Source organism: Myotis yumanensis, unplaced genomic scaffold, assembly GCF_028538775.1.
Source record: "Myotis yumanensis isolate MYYU_CA2020_CCGP unplaced genomic scaffold, mMyoYum1.0.hap1 SCAF_1, whole genome shotgun sequence".
Classification (NCBI taxonomy): Eukaryota; Metazoa; Chordata; class Mammalia; order Chiroptera; family Vespertilionidae; genus Myotis; species Myotis yumanensis.
In genome coordinates, this window is record NW_027223752.1 from 8,652,963 (window position 1) to 8,665,520 (window position 12,558).

At 53.4% G+C, this 12,558-nt stretch overlaps 1 protein-coding gene across 1 annotated transcript in view; it reads left to right on the plus strand.

Moving 5' to 3' along the window:
• LOC138999478 (protein Daple-like) overlaps nt 1-12,558 on the plus strand; it is a 29,679-nt gene that overhangs the window by 10,598 nt on the left and 6,523 nt on the right. Inside the window, exons 3-8 of the mRNA XM_070403072.1 lie at nt 1,643-1,779; nt 2,230-2,367; nt 3,015-3,149; nt 3,830-4,074; nt 7,336-7,479; nt 11,442-11,628. Coding sequence (XP_070259173.1) covers nt 1,643-1,779; nt 2,230-2,367; nt 3,015-3,149; nt 3,830-4,074; nt 7,336-7,479; nt 11,442-11,628 — 986 coding nt within the window. The remainder of the gene's footprint in view (nt 1-1,642; nt 1,780-2,229; nt 2,368-3,014; nt 3,150-3,829; nt 4,075-7,335; nt 7,480-11,441; nt 11,629-12,558) is intronic.

Sequence of the window (12,558 nt, forward strand, 5' to 3'; positions counted from 1 at the left end):
GTCATCAGCTCCACTGCTGCACTTGGAGATCCTTCACGATCATTTCCCAGGAGACAGAGCCGGGTGTGAGGCACTGAGTGAGACAGGAGTTGGGCGGGGTGAGTTGCAGGACAGTGGGGAACCATCTAATGCCACAGAATCATACGCTGAAAAATAGTTAAAACGGTGAACCCAGTGTCATAGATATTTCACCCCAATCTTGTTAACATGTATTTTTTTTTTACTGATTTCAGAGAGAAAGGGAGAGGGAGAGAGAGAAACATCAAAGATGAAAGAGAACCGTTGATCGGCTGCCTCCTGCGCGCCCCATACTAGGCATGGAGCCTGTAACCTGGGCATATGTCCTGATCTGGAATTGAACTATGACCTCCTGGTTCATAGGTTGGCACTCTACCACTGAGCTACGCTGACTGGGCTCACCCCAATTTTTAAAACTGTTATTTTTAAAGCGAAATCTGAACGAGCACAGGTGGTCACTTAGTGGGGTTTTCGGCTGTTAGTGTCGTTGGTGGCCTTGTCAGGATGAAGCCCATGGCGTGTTTCCGTGTGTTGACAGCAGGCGTGTTTGTCTGTGGGGTGCGCTGAGCTGGAGTTGGACCACGAAGGTTCATTTGCTCCACTGCTGAGCTGCCTGCTGCTTCGGGTCTTCAGTCTGTTCTGGCTTCTTGGGTCTGTGCTGCTGTCCTTGGTGGGCAATGGGAACGTCCAGCTTGAGGTGCTGCGGTGACAACCGGCGCCCCTCTAGGTCCTTCCAGCCCCGAGGGGGTGAACAGGAAGCAGGTGGGGTGCAGCCCTAGGAGCAGTGCAGTGTGATAGGCTCCCGGGTGAGGATGTGGCCCTGGAGGGACAGGTGAGGGAGCACCCTGACCCCTCATACGTTCATTTACCTAAAGTCACGCACCTGCTTGTGGCAGGAAGGGGCCGAGAACTCCGGTTCTTCTCCGGTCTGTGCTCCCTTTTCTGTTCTGCGTTCAAGGTGTTTAAAAGCAAAGGAGGAAATCTGCCTTCTTCTATCTTTACCTTATGTTGATCTCGCTTAGACTTGCTCAAGCAATTTAGATGTACTGTCTCATTCTTTTTCAATGCAATTGTGAAAGCACAAAATGAAATCTCTGTCCGAAGGCCCTGTCCAGGGATGGTAAGTACTGGGCATACTTGCCCCAGAGCCTCTACCACCTGCAGACACACTGGTCAATTATCACCCCCACACACACACCCTCAGCTGAGCCACCCAGACCCCCACAACTCTGAGGGCTGGCACAGAAAACGCCATCTCTTTGCCATCTCTGTTAGTCTCTGAAATTCCTGACTTGATGGCCAGGTTAGAACTTGGTAAAAAGTGGTTCCAGCAGTTCTACTATCTTGAGGTTTTGCATTGGCCTCTCCACCGTCACCTTCTTTCTTCTTCGCTCTGGGTTGCTTCCCTACCAGGCCCCAGGTGAGGCAGCAGAGGGGCCGTAACCGCCTGAGGAGCCCTCAGGTGCCGACAGCACCAGCACCCTGTGGACAACGGAGGGCACCCAGCCGACCACCCCAGGCTCTTCAGACCTAAGGCTTGGGGTGATGGTTGTCTCGGGGCCAGGGGCAGAAAGCAGAAGCCCAGGCCCTGGAATCTGGGATCTGACTTGACTTTGCTCTTTAGCCTCCAGCCATATTCTAGAGTTGAAAAGAGAAAACAAGGGCACGGTACAGGAGCTGCGGGGTGCCTCCATCGCCCTGCAGGAAAGCAGCCTTAAGTACACAGAGCTGAAAGAGGAGAACCAGCAGCTCCAGATGCAGGTAATGGTGGGTGGTGTCCTGAACATACAGGCAAGCAGGTGGCCAGGTGGAGCGCCCAGGTGTTGGTGAGGATGCCCTGCTGGGAGAAATGTGGGATGCAGGGCAGCCACAGTTACGGTAGCGGGACACGCGTCCTCATGGAGCAGAGTCCCGAGGCAGCATGACCTGTCCCTGCAGCAGCGTGAGTGGACACTATGGACGTCTCTGTGCCCCTTGCCTTCATCTTCCTCTGTGAGATGGGAGTAACGATGTGCCCTGTAGGTGTTGTGAGGATCGTATGAGTTAGTGTAGGTAAAGGGTCCAAGCACATAGTAAGTGCTTCCTGAAAGGAATGCAGCACCCTGTTAGAAAGCACAGGGCGGGCCTGGGAGGGAAGCAGTCAGGGAAGCCACGCACGTGTGTGTAGGACCACGGATGGGCCGCTTCAAGGCTGGGTCTTTGGCTCTGCAGATGGAAGAGTTGCGGTTGCAGCTTTTGCAGGAAAAGGACAACAGCCAGGAGTGGGAGAGCCTCACTGAGGAGCTCGTGAAAGAACTAGAGCAGCTGCACCATGAGGTTGACACCCTGAAGGCAGACAGAGCCCTGCAGGTAGGCTCCCAAGAGCGCAGGCCTCCCTGGTGCCCCTGCCTGCAAGGGGGAGTGTCCAGGATCACAGCCGTGTCCGGGTCGTTGATCAGTGATTCCTGGGTGACCAGTTTCCTCGTTCACCTGCAGCTCAGACCAGCAATCCTCAGCTGCAGCAGGGGGATGGGGACAGGTATTGCCTCCCAGGGACACTGGCCATCTTGTTTTTGATTGACAGGACTTGGGGAAGGAGAGGGAAGGTGCTCCTGGCTGTGGTGTGGTGAGGCCAGGGATGCTGCTCAGTGTCCTGCAGCCCCTGGGACAGCCCCGCAGGACAAAGAATGATCCCGCTCCAAATGTCCAGCGTCACCCTGAGAACCCTGGCAAACCTCCAGGGTGGATTCGCCTGGCACTACAGCAAGTCCCAGGGAAGGCAGCCCAGCGCTGGGGCAGCGGCTCAGTGATGCCACCCAGAGGCCGGGCTTCCTTCTTCCCGCTCTGCCAGCCTTGGCAGTGGCTGTTGTGCCTCCCCAGGAAGTGGGCAGGAAGGTTTTTCCTTGAGAAAAGGCCTGTTCAAGTGTTTCGTGGGGTGACACGTTTGGGCTTTGCTTTAAAGTAAAGTTCACTCCGTGAAACGGACTTTCACACGGGCTGGGTCTTTGGCTCTGCAGATGTTAGAGTTGGAGAGGCAACTCCAAAAAGAAAAGGACAACAACCAGAACTTAGAGAACATCAATAAGGAGCTATTGAATGACCTAAAGCAGGTGCTTGATGAGGTAGACACCGTAAAGGCGGAGGTCCCGCAGGTAGGCCCCCCAGAGCGCATGCTTTCCCTAGCACCCTTGCCTGCAAGGGAGGGCGTCCAGGATCATAGCCGTATCCTGGTTATTGATCAGTGATTCCTGGGTGACCAGTGATTCCTGGGTGACCAGTTTCCTGGCTCAGCTGCAGCTCAGACCAGCATTTCTCACTGTGGCAAGGGGATAGGGATAGGTGTTGCCTCCCAGGGACACTGGCCATCTTGTTTTTGATTGACAGGACTTGTGGGAGGAGAGGGGAGGTGCTCCTGGCTGTGCTGGGTGGATGATTGTTCTGTAAATATCAGGGTAAATTGGTTGGTAATGTTGTTCAGATATTCTATATCCTTACTAATTTTCTATTACTCTTTTCTTCAATAGGCCTTTCAAAGTAGTCAAAGAGGGCACCCAATGAGCTTATTCAGAGAAAGGGCATAATTTGCCCAAAAAAGGTCACATGTGTAGCACCATGTGATAGTCCGTCTATGCTGTGGGCCCTTCCCAGTGCAGTTCCTTAAGTGCTGGTAGAACTGTCCTCAGCACAGCTGGGGTTTTCCTACCCTGAGGGTCCCTGCTATTTTGGTGCCTTGCTCTTGGCCCCTCACTGCATGTTGGGGTTCAGGGATGCAGAGTCTGTGACTCCCGGGACCTGCACCGGTGAGGCATCATCCCCTTTTCCCTCCCGACAGCTGGACTCTTCCATTCTGGCCTCCAAGAACCAGCAGGCGGCCAAGGAGAGGGAGTGGGAGGAGCTGTATGAGCTGCTGGAGCAGCTGATTGAAGTCCACGAGGCCCTGCTGCAGGACCACGCATGCCTGGGGGCGCTCCATGACCAGCTGTCTGGGCAGTACCAGACCCTCGTGGAGGAGCACAGCCGCCACAAGACCCTGCTGCGCGGTTCCCTGGAAATGGAGAGCAAGGCGTTCAGGCTTAGGTGGGTACCGGCAACTGTCGGGGTGACTAGTGAGCTCTCCAGGCTCAGTCCCCCTTTGCTCTGGCCCCTTGTGGTTCCTCTGGATCTGCTGCTTCACAGGAAGAGAAGTGAATGGAACGTCCCCCTCAGCGATGTGGGGTTGGTGCAGCTGGAGGCTGAGGGGCAGGAGGGTCCCCGAGGGGAGAAGGGTGTGCCTAGCTGATCCCAGCTCAGGGAAACCATGTGTCAGCATTGGGGTCCCTGCTCCCCTGGGGACTCCTGCCCCCTCTTCCTCTTCCTCTTCTCTCCAACCAAGAACAAGGAGGGGACGTTCACCACAGCTGCCGATGTACAGGGACGTGTCTTGCCAGCTTCCAGGCCTTTTCTTCCCTGTCAAAGTCTCAAAGTCTGTGCCTCTGTGTGTGTGTGTGTGTTTAACTTTTAATTTTGGAAACTTTTGAATGTATGGAAATGTACAGAATTGTATAGTGAGAGCCCCATGTACTCATCCCTGATGTCAGTACTTGAATACTCTGCCAATCTCATGTCATCTTTACCTCTGACCCTCCACCTCCATCTTTTAAGGTAAAATCGATGTACATTGAAATGCACAAATCTCAACTTTGCGCTTCTGCCCGATCAGGGTTTTGTGTGCGTGTAGTCAGCCAACGTCGCCCGAGCTCCTGCTCCGGCAGAGCCTGGATTGCTCCAGGTCCGGGACAGGTGCAGCGGCATCCAGAGCCTGGGGGAGGTGTGATGTGCACGGGATTCCAACTCGAGAGACGGGAGAGATGTGGCTAAAGAGGCTCTTCCACACTTGGAGCAGCACAGGAGAGAGCTGTCTGTCGTCCACTCCCTGTGCTTGTGAGACATCCCTGCTCACAGTATTTCCCTTGATTCCTCCTCAACAAGACGCTGAACAAATGGGGGGTCTCCAGTAGTGGAAGCAGCTGAGGTGCTGGGAGTTCCCATCACAGGGTCCCGGGAGGACACTGAGCCAGCGGAGCCTGCTGAGGGCGCCTGCTGCTGCCGTGAGCGTGGGGGCCATCACATTCGTTTATATGCTCACCCAGTGCTTCCTGTCCACTCTCTGTGGCCTTCCACCCCCTTTATCCTCTCAGGTCCCCATCCTTCAGGGGTGCCGAGACATCTGCTCCTATCAGACTCTGTTCCTTCCAGCCAGAATGAGCATCTTCTGCCTCTTGGCATCCCCCTCTCCGCCTCCTCCTGCACCCATCCCACATTCACGTGATGCTTAGTGAGCATCTACTGGGCGTGTGGTGCTGTGTCTAGATGTGGTGGGAATGCACCCAGCTGACTAACGATAGGACACTCCTGTGGTGCCCACCCCTCACCAAGCACCTACCAGCTTTATCCTTCAGGCCCTATCTATACTAATAAAAGGGTAATATGCTAATTAGTCTGACCGGACATGTCCTTTCTGATAAAGCCGGGACTTGGGCATCCGCGGCCGGCCTAGGCAAAGCTGCTGGAGGTCCTGGGTGCCTATGGCTGGCCAGAGGGAGGGAAGCCCGGGTCCCAGGTGCAGGGGCTGAGGCAGAGGCAGTTAGGGGTGATCAGGCAGGCAGGCAGAGGGGTTAGGGGTGATCAGGCATGCAGGCAGAGGTGGTTAGGGGCAATCAGGCAGGCAGGCAGGCAAAAGGGTTAGGGGCAATCAGGCAGGCAGGCAGGAGAGTGGTTAGGAGCTAGTGGTCCCAGATTGCGAGAGGGATGCCCGGATTGGAGAGGGTGCAGGCCGGGCTGAGGGACCCACCCTCCCGTGCACAAATTTTGTGCACCTGGCCTTTAGTGATTTATAATAACAGTGCCGTGATATTCTTAATATCTGCTCACATGGGGAAGGTTTGTGCAAGTAGCATCTGACTGGCTCTGAAGGAGGAGTTCGTTGTCACTCTGCCGGTAGCTCCTTGCTTGATAGACCTCCTGTGTCACTCGGTGGTTTTACTGGTTGCACCGAGAGCTGGAGCCCTTGGTCTGTCTGCAGCAGGGCTGCAGGGTGGGAGGTAGAGGTGCTTGGAGACAGGCTGGTGGTTCTGTGTTCATTTCACTTGACGCCTGACTGGGACCCTCACTCCTTCGTTCCCTGGCACATGTTTCCTGGGTGTCAAGCTTCGTCCCGGAGCCTCGGGAGGGAGGCTCGCAGTCTCTGCCCTGCAGTAGGGTGGTTACCAACGGTTGGAATGTGCTTGCTCCAAATGCTTTTCCAAGACACAACAGGGAAGCAGGAGTTGGGAACCCTAATGCTCCATGGCCACTTGTCAAAGCTGGATGGCTTTTCACAGAATCGTTTACCTGGATGATAATGATCACCGCCCTGAAAGCCAGGCAGGTCCCCACCCCCACTGGCCGCTTCCCACGTCGGGACAGCCTCCGCCCGTGGCTGACGGCCACAGGACGCTTGTCTTTCAGCAGCCGCCCAGCAGGTTTCTGAGTCTGAGTCCCCCCAAGTCTTGGCTCCTGGCAGACGGTACGAGTACAGCTGATGGGGGTGGTAGAGTGGAGGTGGAGGGCTGCAGACGGAGGCTGCAAACCCTGGAGCCCTGGGTGGTCTCTGTCAGCCTGTCTCTGGGCGTGGAGAAGTCAGGAAGGGGGTCTGGAAAGGGATTTGCCTGCGTGGGGAAGAGCGAAAGGGGATGAGTCACGAGGAGCTACCGAGTCACCTGAACGGGAGGTTCCCACAGGCCGGAGGGACAGCCAGGGGCTGGTCAGGGACTCCCCCTTGTTCTCTGCAGCCCTCCAGAGAGGCTGTGCAGGACCCTGTAAACACTGAGAGGGGAAGAAAATAAAAGCCCTGAGTGAGGGGGAGCCTGGAGGAGCAGGGCGTGTGGGTGTGCACGTGCCTGTGGGCCCCTGGCCCCTGACAGCTGCTTGGGCCCCAGCAGGCAGGCCTCTGGCCCCAGGCTGCCTGGCTCAGCACAGGGAGACTCTGTTCCTGAGCTGGCGGAGGGCTCACCTGGCCCCGGTGAGGGGGGTCAGCTGTCCCGTGGGTGGAATTCCCTAAATATGTGCTGGTTTCTGTGAGAAGGGCGAGGAGTTCAGAAAACAGTGTTGGTGTTCCCAGCGGGCTAACGGAGGAGGCTGCTTACGCAGGGACTGGAAGGGACCCTGGAGAAGGGTCGGGTGGGAGGAGGGACTCGGCTCTGGGGCTGGAGGGGACCCGTGTCCATCCCCGCCGCCCTCAGCTCTGCAGAGAGAAGCCGCTCACGGAGGCTGTGCAGTCTCCTGTGTGTGGGTGCCTAGCGGGTGTGTTTCCCTCCTCAGAGAGCAGGACCAGCGCCAACATGAGGAATCCCTGCAGGAGCTGAGGAAGCTCCTGAACACCCAGAGGGCGGCTCTGAAACAGGAGCAGGAGGCGAACACCCTGGCCGCCCAGGAGAAGGAGAGGCTGCGGCAGGAGCTTGACAGGTAACCGCCTCTGCCCCCTGCAGCGGCCTCTGCCAGGTTTCATTCAGAGCAACTCACTCAGCACCCACTGAGCTAAGCTCAAGCGAGTCTCCTGGTGATGGTGTATTCTTACCAACCCTGTCATGGTCACAGCTGGACGGTCACAAGGTAAAGGCACGCCAGCTGGTGGCTGGGAGGGGAGGACTAGCGACACTGGGATGCTGCATTGTCTAGGCTTGGTGACCTCCCCTCCCACCTTGATGATGGTGATGATTGTATCGGGTGAGGGTCCCTTCATCCTCTGACACCAGCCACCCCGTGAGGGAGAGGCGCTCGGTCCTCGGCATTCACGCATTCCCTTCTGGTGAATTCACCTGCTGGCTGAAATGCACTTGAACCCCCAAATCGGTAGCCGTAGCCTTTCATGGGCCTGCCCAGAGTGGGAGATACTGGAGTCGCCGATGGGCACATTGCAGGGGAGGCTGAACAAGACCTTTGGCTGCTGCCTTGTTTCAGCTGTCACACTCCAAACCAGTGTCCCTCTGTGGCCCATTGAGTGCCGTGGAGTTCTGTTTTCGTGCTTTTTGGTGGCCATGTCGCTGTTTGAAATGGCCCCTAAGTGGAGTGCTGCAGTGCTGTCTAGTGTCCCCAAGGGCAAGTCTGCGCTGAGCCTCATGGGGAATAAAGGAGCGGCATTTGAGACTCACAGGAACCGGCGGGGACAGTTTTAGTATCCACTAAATGAGTGTTCTCGGTGGTTTTATAGGACATTATACCGTGAACCATGAGAATTAACTGCATTATTATTATCCCGCTTTAAAAAAAACACAGATGAGGAAAGAGGCTGAGAGAGATTAAATAACTTGCTCAAGTTCATGCTCCTAGTTAGTGGCCCAGTCAGGATTCAAATCCAGGTCTTGTCTCAGCCCAGAGGCACAACCATATGAAGCCTTCCTTCCCACAGCCTTGTTTTAATAAGTATTGGGGGCTGCAAACTCAGGTGCCTCCAGTGGCCAGGCAGGTCCAGCCGGTGGGGAAGGAGTGTCCGAGTTAGATCAGACCCTGGTGGGGAATACACACCCTCTGAGGGCTGTCAGCTGGGAGGCAGGCCCGGGCTGCCAGGTCATTCTTTTTTAATCTTTTTTTTTAATCCTTACCCCAGGACAATGTTTCCATTGACTTTTAGAGAGAGTGAAAGGGGGGGAAGGAGAGGGGGAGAGAGAGAGAAACATCGATGCGAGAGAGTCACATCTTTTGGATGTCTACAGCACACACCCCAACTACAATGGGGAGCAAACCCACAATCCAGGTCTGTTCCCTTGACTGAGACTTGAAGCCATGACCCTTCTGTACATGGGCTGATGCTATAACTACTGAGCCACTCCTGCCAGGGCCTTTTGTTTATGCTTTCTCCCCACCCTCTGAGAAGCTAGATACCTGAATATTAATGTGAAACTTAAAATTTTTAAATATTGATGAACTAATTAATTTAAATTGAAAAAGACAGATGATGTGGGCCAAACAGGGCAAATCTGTGTCCAAATTGAGTCCATGAGCCTCTGGTCATGTGAGCTTTCTGGTCTAAATCTTCCCCCTGAAACCCAGTCGGGCAGTTATGACGACAATGATGATGATTTCAGTGGATTTACCTAATACTCCCAAGTCTCATATTTTGTTTGTCTCAGGAGTGAAATTAGAAAGGGGCTTGGAATTGGGGAGAAGAGCTGGGCATAGACATACAGATTTAGAGCAAAAATGTTCTGATTCCATGTATTTCAAAAGTATTTCAGTCGAAGAGCCCTTTGTTCCAAGTCGACAGGTCCTTCCATGGGAAGGATTCTCACAGGGTGCTCTGCTGAAGAGGTGTCCGACCTGCCTGTCCTGTCTCCCCCAGCCCAGAGTGGGCAGCTGGGCTAACCTCATAGAACCCCAATGGACACAGTTTGAAAACCGCTGATTTTGTTCAACCCTCATTTACTCACAGGAAAAACAGAGGCCCAGAGAGGTTGTGGGTTTTTTTTAAAATTTAATTTAATTTTGTAATTAAATCTTTATTATTCAGATTACATTTGTTCCTCTTCCCCCCCCCATCACTCCCCTCCTCCCAGTTCCCGCCCCACCCTCCGCCCTCACTCCCCACCCACTGTCCTCATCCATAGGTGCACGATTTTTGTCCAGTCTCTTCCCGCATCTCCCACTCCCCTTTCCCCCACAAGAGCAGTCAGTCCATTCCCTTTCTATGTCCCTGATTCATTATAATCGCCAGTTCATTCTGTACATCAGATTATTTATTCACTTGATTCTTAGATTCACTTGTTGATAGATGCATGTTTGTTGTTCATAATTTGTATCTTTACCTTTTTCTTCTTCTTCTTCTTCTTAAAGGATACCTTTCAGCATTTCGTATAATACTGGTTTAGTGGTGATAAACTCCTTTAGCTTTTCCTTATCTGTGAAGCTCTTTATCTGACCTTCAATTCTGAATGATAGCTTTGCTGGGTAAAGTAATCTTGGTTGTAGGTTCTTGGTATTCATCACTTTGAATATTTCTTGCCATTCCCTTCTGGCCTGCAAAGTTTCTGTTGAGAAATCAGCTGACAGTCGTATGGGTCTTCCCTTGTAGGTAATTGAGTCTCTTTCTCTTGCTGCTTTTAAGATTCTCTCTTTGTCTTTTGCTCTTGGCATTTTAATGATGATGTGTCTTGGTGTGGTCCTCTTTGGATTCCTTTTGTTTGGGGTTCTCTGCGCTTCTTGGACCTGTAAGTCCATTTCTTTCACCAGGTGGGGGAAGTTTTCTGTCATTATTTCTTCAAATAGGTTTTCAATATCTTGCTCTCTCTCATCTTCTGGTACCCCTGTAATTCTGAGGTTGGTGCGTTTGAAACTGTCCCAGAGGCTCCTTACACTATCTTCGTATTTTCGGATTCTTTTTTCATTTTGCTTTTCCACTTGGGTGTTTTTTGCTTCTTCGCATTTCAAATCTTTGACTTGATTCTTGCGCTCCTCTGGTCTGCTGTTGGGTGTCTGTATAATATTCTTTATTTCAGTCAGTGAATGCTTAATTTCTAGTTGGTTCTTTATCACAACATCGAGGGTCTCATTAGATTTCTTGAGGCACTCATCAAGTTTATCAGCAGTTTCTAGCAAATTATTGAAAGCCCTCAAAAGTGTGTTTTTTAGCTCTATATCCTCCATTTCTGTCATGTTTTTGTGTCTCCGCATTTCTTATGCTTTCTTGGTGCACCCCCTTGTGGTCTTTGTGTGCAGTCTTGTTGTAGTTAAGCCTTAATTGTTGTCGGCAATACTGGGGGTGAATTGACCTCCAGGCTACCTGGCTATGAGAGTCAGCTGTGTCTGCAGTGGGAGAGCTTCTGTGCTGAATCTCTATGGCAGTGCTAATCTAGCCTTTGCCTGAGGCTATCCGGCAAATGCCTCTGTGCAGGGCTTGGGTGGGGCGGGTCCCAGGGGATCTACAGGGCGGGCGGGGCGAGCAGTTATGGCTGCTCTCAGTTCCGTCCTCAGCGGCTCTGCAACCGCTGCAAACCTCGGAGAGAAAGCTGCCTTCCCGCTTCTCCTGTTTGAGTCTGGGTCCCTAGAGACTCGCCCGGATCTGGAGCTCAGAGTCTGAAACTCCCTCCCAATTGAAAACAACAACCACGTCCTCCGCCGCTGGCCCGGTCCACATGCACTCCGCACCTTAGTATTTCACCTCCGCACTGCGCCTCCTCTGAGTCTCGTTATGGATTTCTCTTTCCTTCTAGTTGTAGAATCTCTCCTCAGCCAGCCTTCCTGTGGTTCTGGGTGATGTCCGTTCTGTCTTTTAGTTGTATTTTTGAAGTGGTTGTTCGAGGCAGCAAACTCCGGTGTTAACCTATGCCGCCATCTTGGTTCTCTCCGAGGTTGTGGTTTTGAGTAAGGTGCACACCTGTGTCGGAGGCTGGGAGTGCCCCTCAGCCCTTGGCCATGTGACTCTCCACCCCCAGAGCCAACTTCTGGAACCGGCTGGTGAAGAGGGAGCAGGAGGAGCTGCGCACCCAGAGCAAAGACATGCAAACATCTCTTGAGAAGCTGCAGCAGGAAGTGAGGCTCTGGCAGGGCCAGTACGAAGGGGCGAAGGAGGACCTGCAGAGCATGGAAATCTCGATGAAGAAGCTGAGCAGCCAGTGCGAGGTGAGGCCTGGGCTGGTGGCTCAGGACACCGGGCCTGTGCCCTGGGCGACAGCCTTGGCTCAGCCAGGTGGGAATGGGTCCTCATTGGCATCTGTGCTCAAAGACTTGTGTGAGTGTCACACAGAGGCTGAGAGGAAGCCAGGGACATTTGAAGGGGACAAACCCCATGACGGGAGGGGATGTGTTAGAAACACCTTTCACCAGACCTTGGCTGTTTGCAGGTCAGGGCGGCGCATGGAAACAGACAAGTCCTGTTTCATTTCCAAACCCTCTGCTGAGCACTTAGCTCAGGGCTCACCGTGTCCTCTCATTTATTTCTCACAATGATGTTGTGAGCTGGGTTCCCATCCTCGTCCCTCTTAAGTACTGGGTTGCAACCCAGTTTGTGTGAAGCCAACGTTGCAACTTTCCTGCTACACCAACTGGGATGATATTCTAGAGCAGGAGCAGACCAACCTCAGCCCGAAATTCAAATCCAGCCGCTCCCCCTGTGTGTTTTTATGTCTGTGAAACAAGAATATTTTTTTAAATATGACTTTTTAAAAATTTTATTGATACCAGCGAGAGGAAGGGAGAGGGAGAGATGGATGGAAGCAGCCATGATGAGAGAGAATCATTGATGGGCTGCCTCCTGTAGGCCCCCTACTGGGGATCGACCCCACAACCTGGGCATGGTGCTTGACCGAGCATCTCACCAGCGACCTCTTGGTGCCTGGAAGGACACTCAACCAACTGAGCCACACCGGTTGGGAAGCTTATTAATAACACGTTCTACATTGTAAGATTGCGATTAAGGCCTCAGAATCTGTTGTGTATTTTGCACTTGTGGCACATCTCAGCTCAGACCGGCTGTGTTTTCAGTGCTTGGTGGCCACAGGAGGGCCGTGGTTGCCTGATTGGACGGTGCACTTGGCCATCCCCATGGCATTG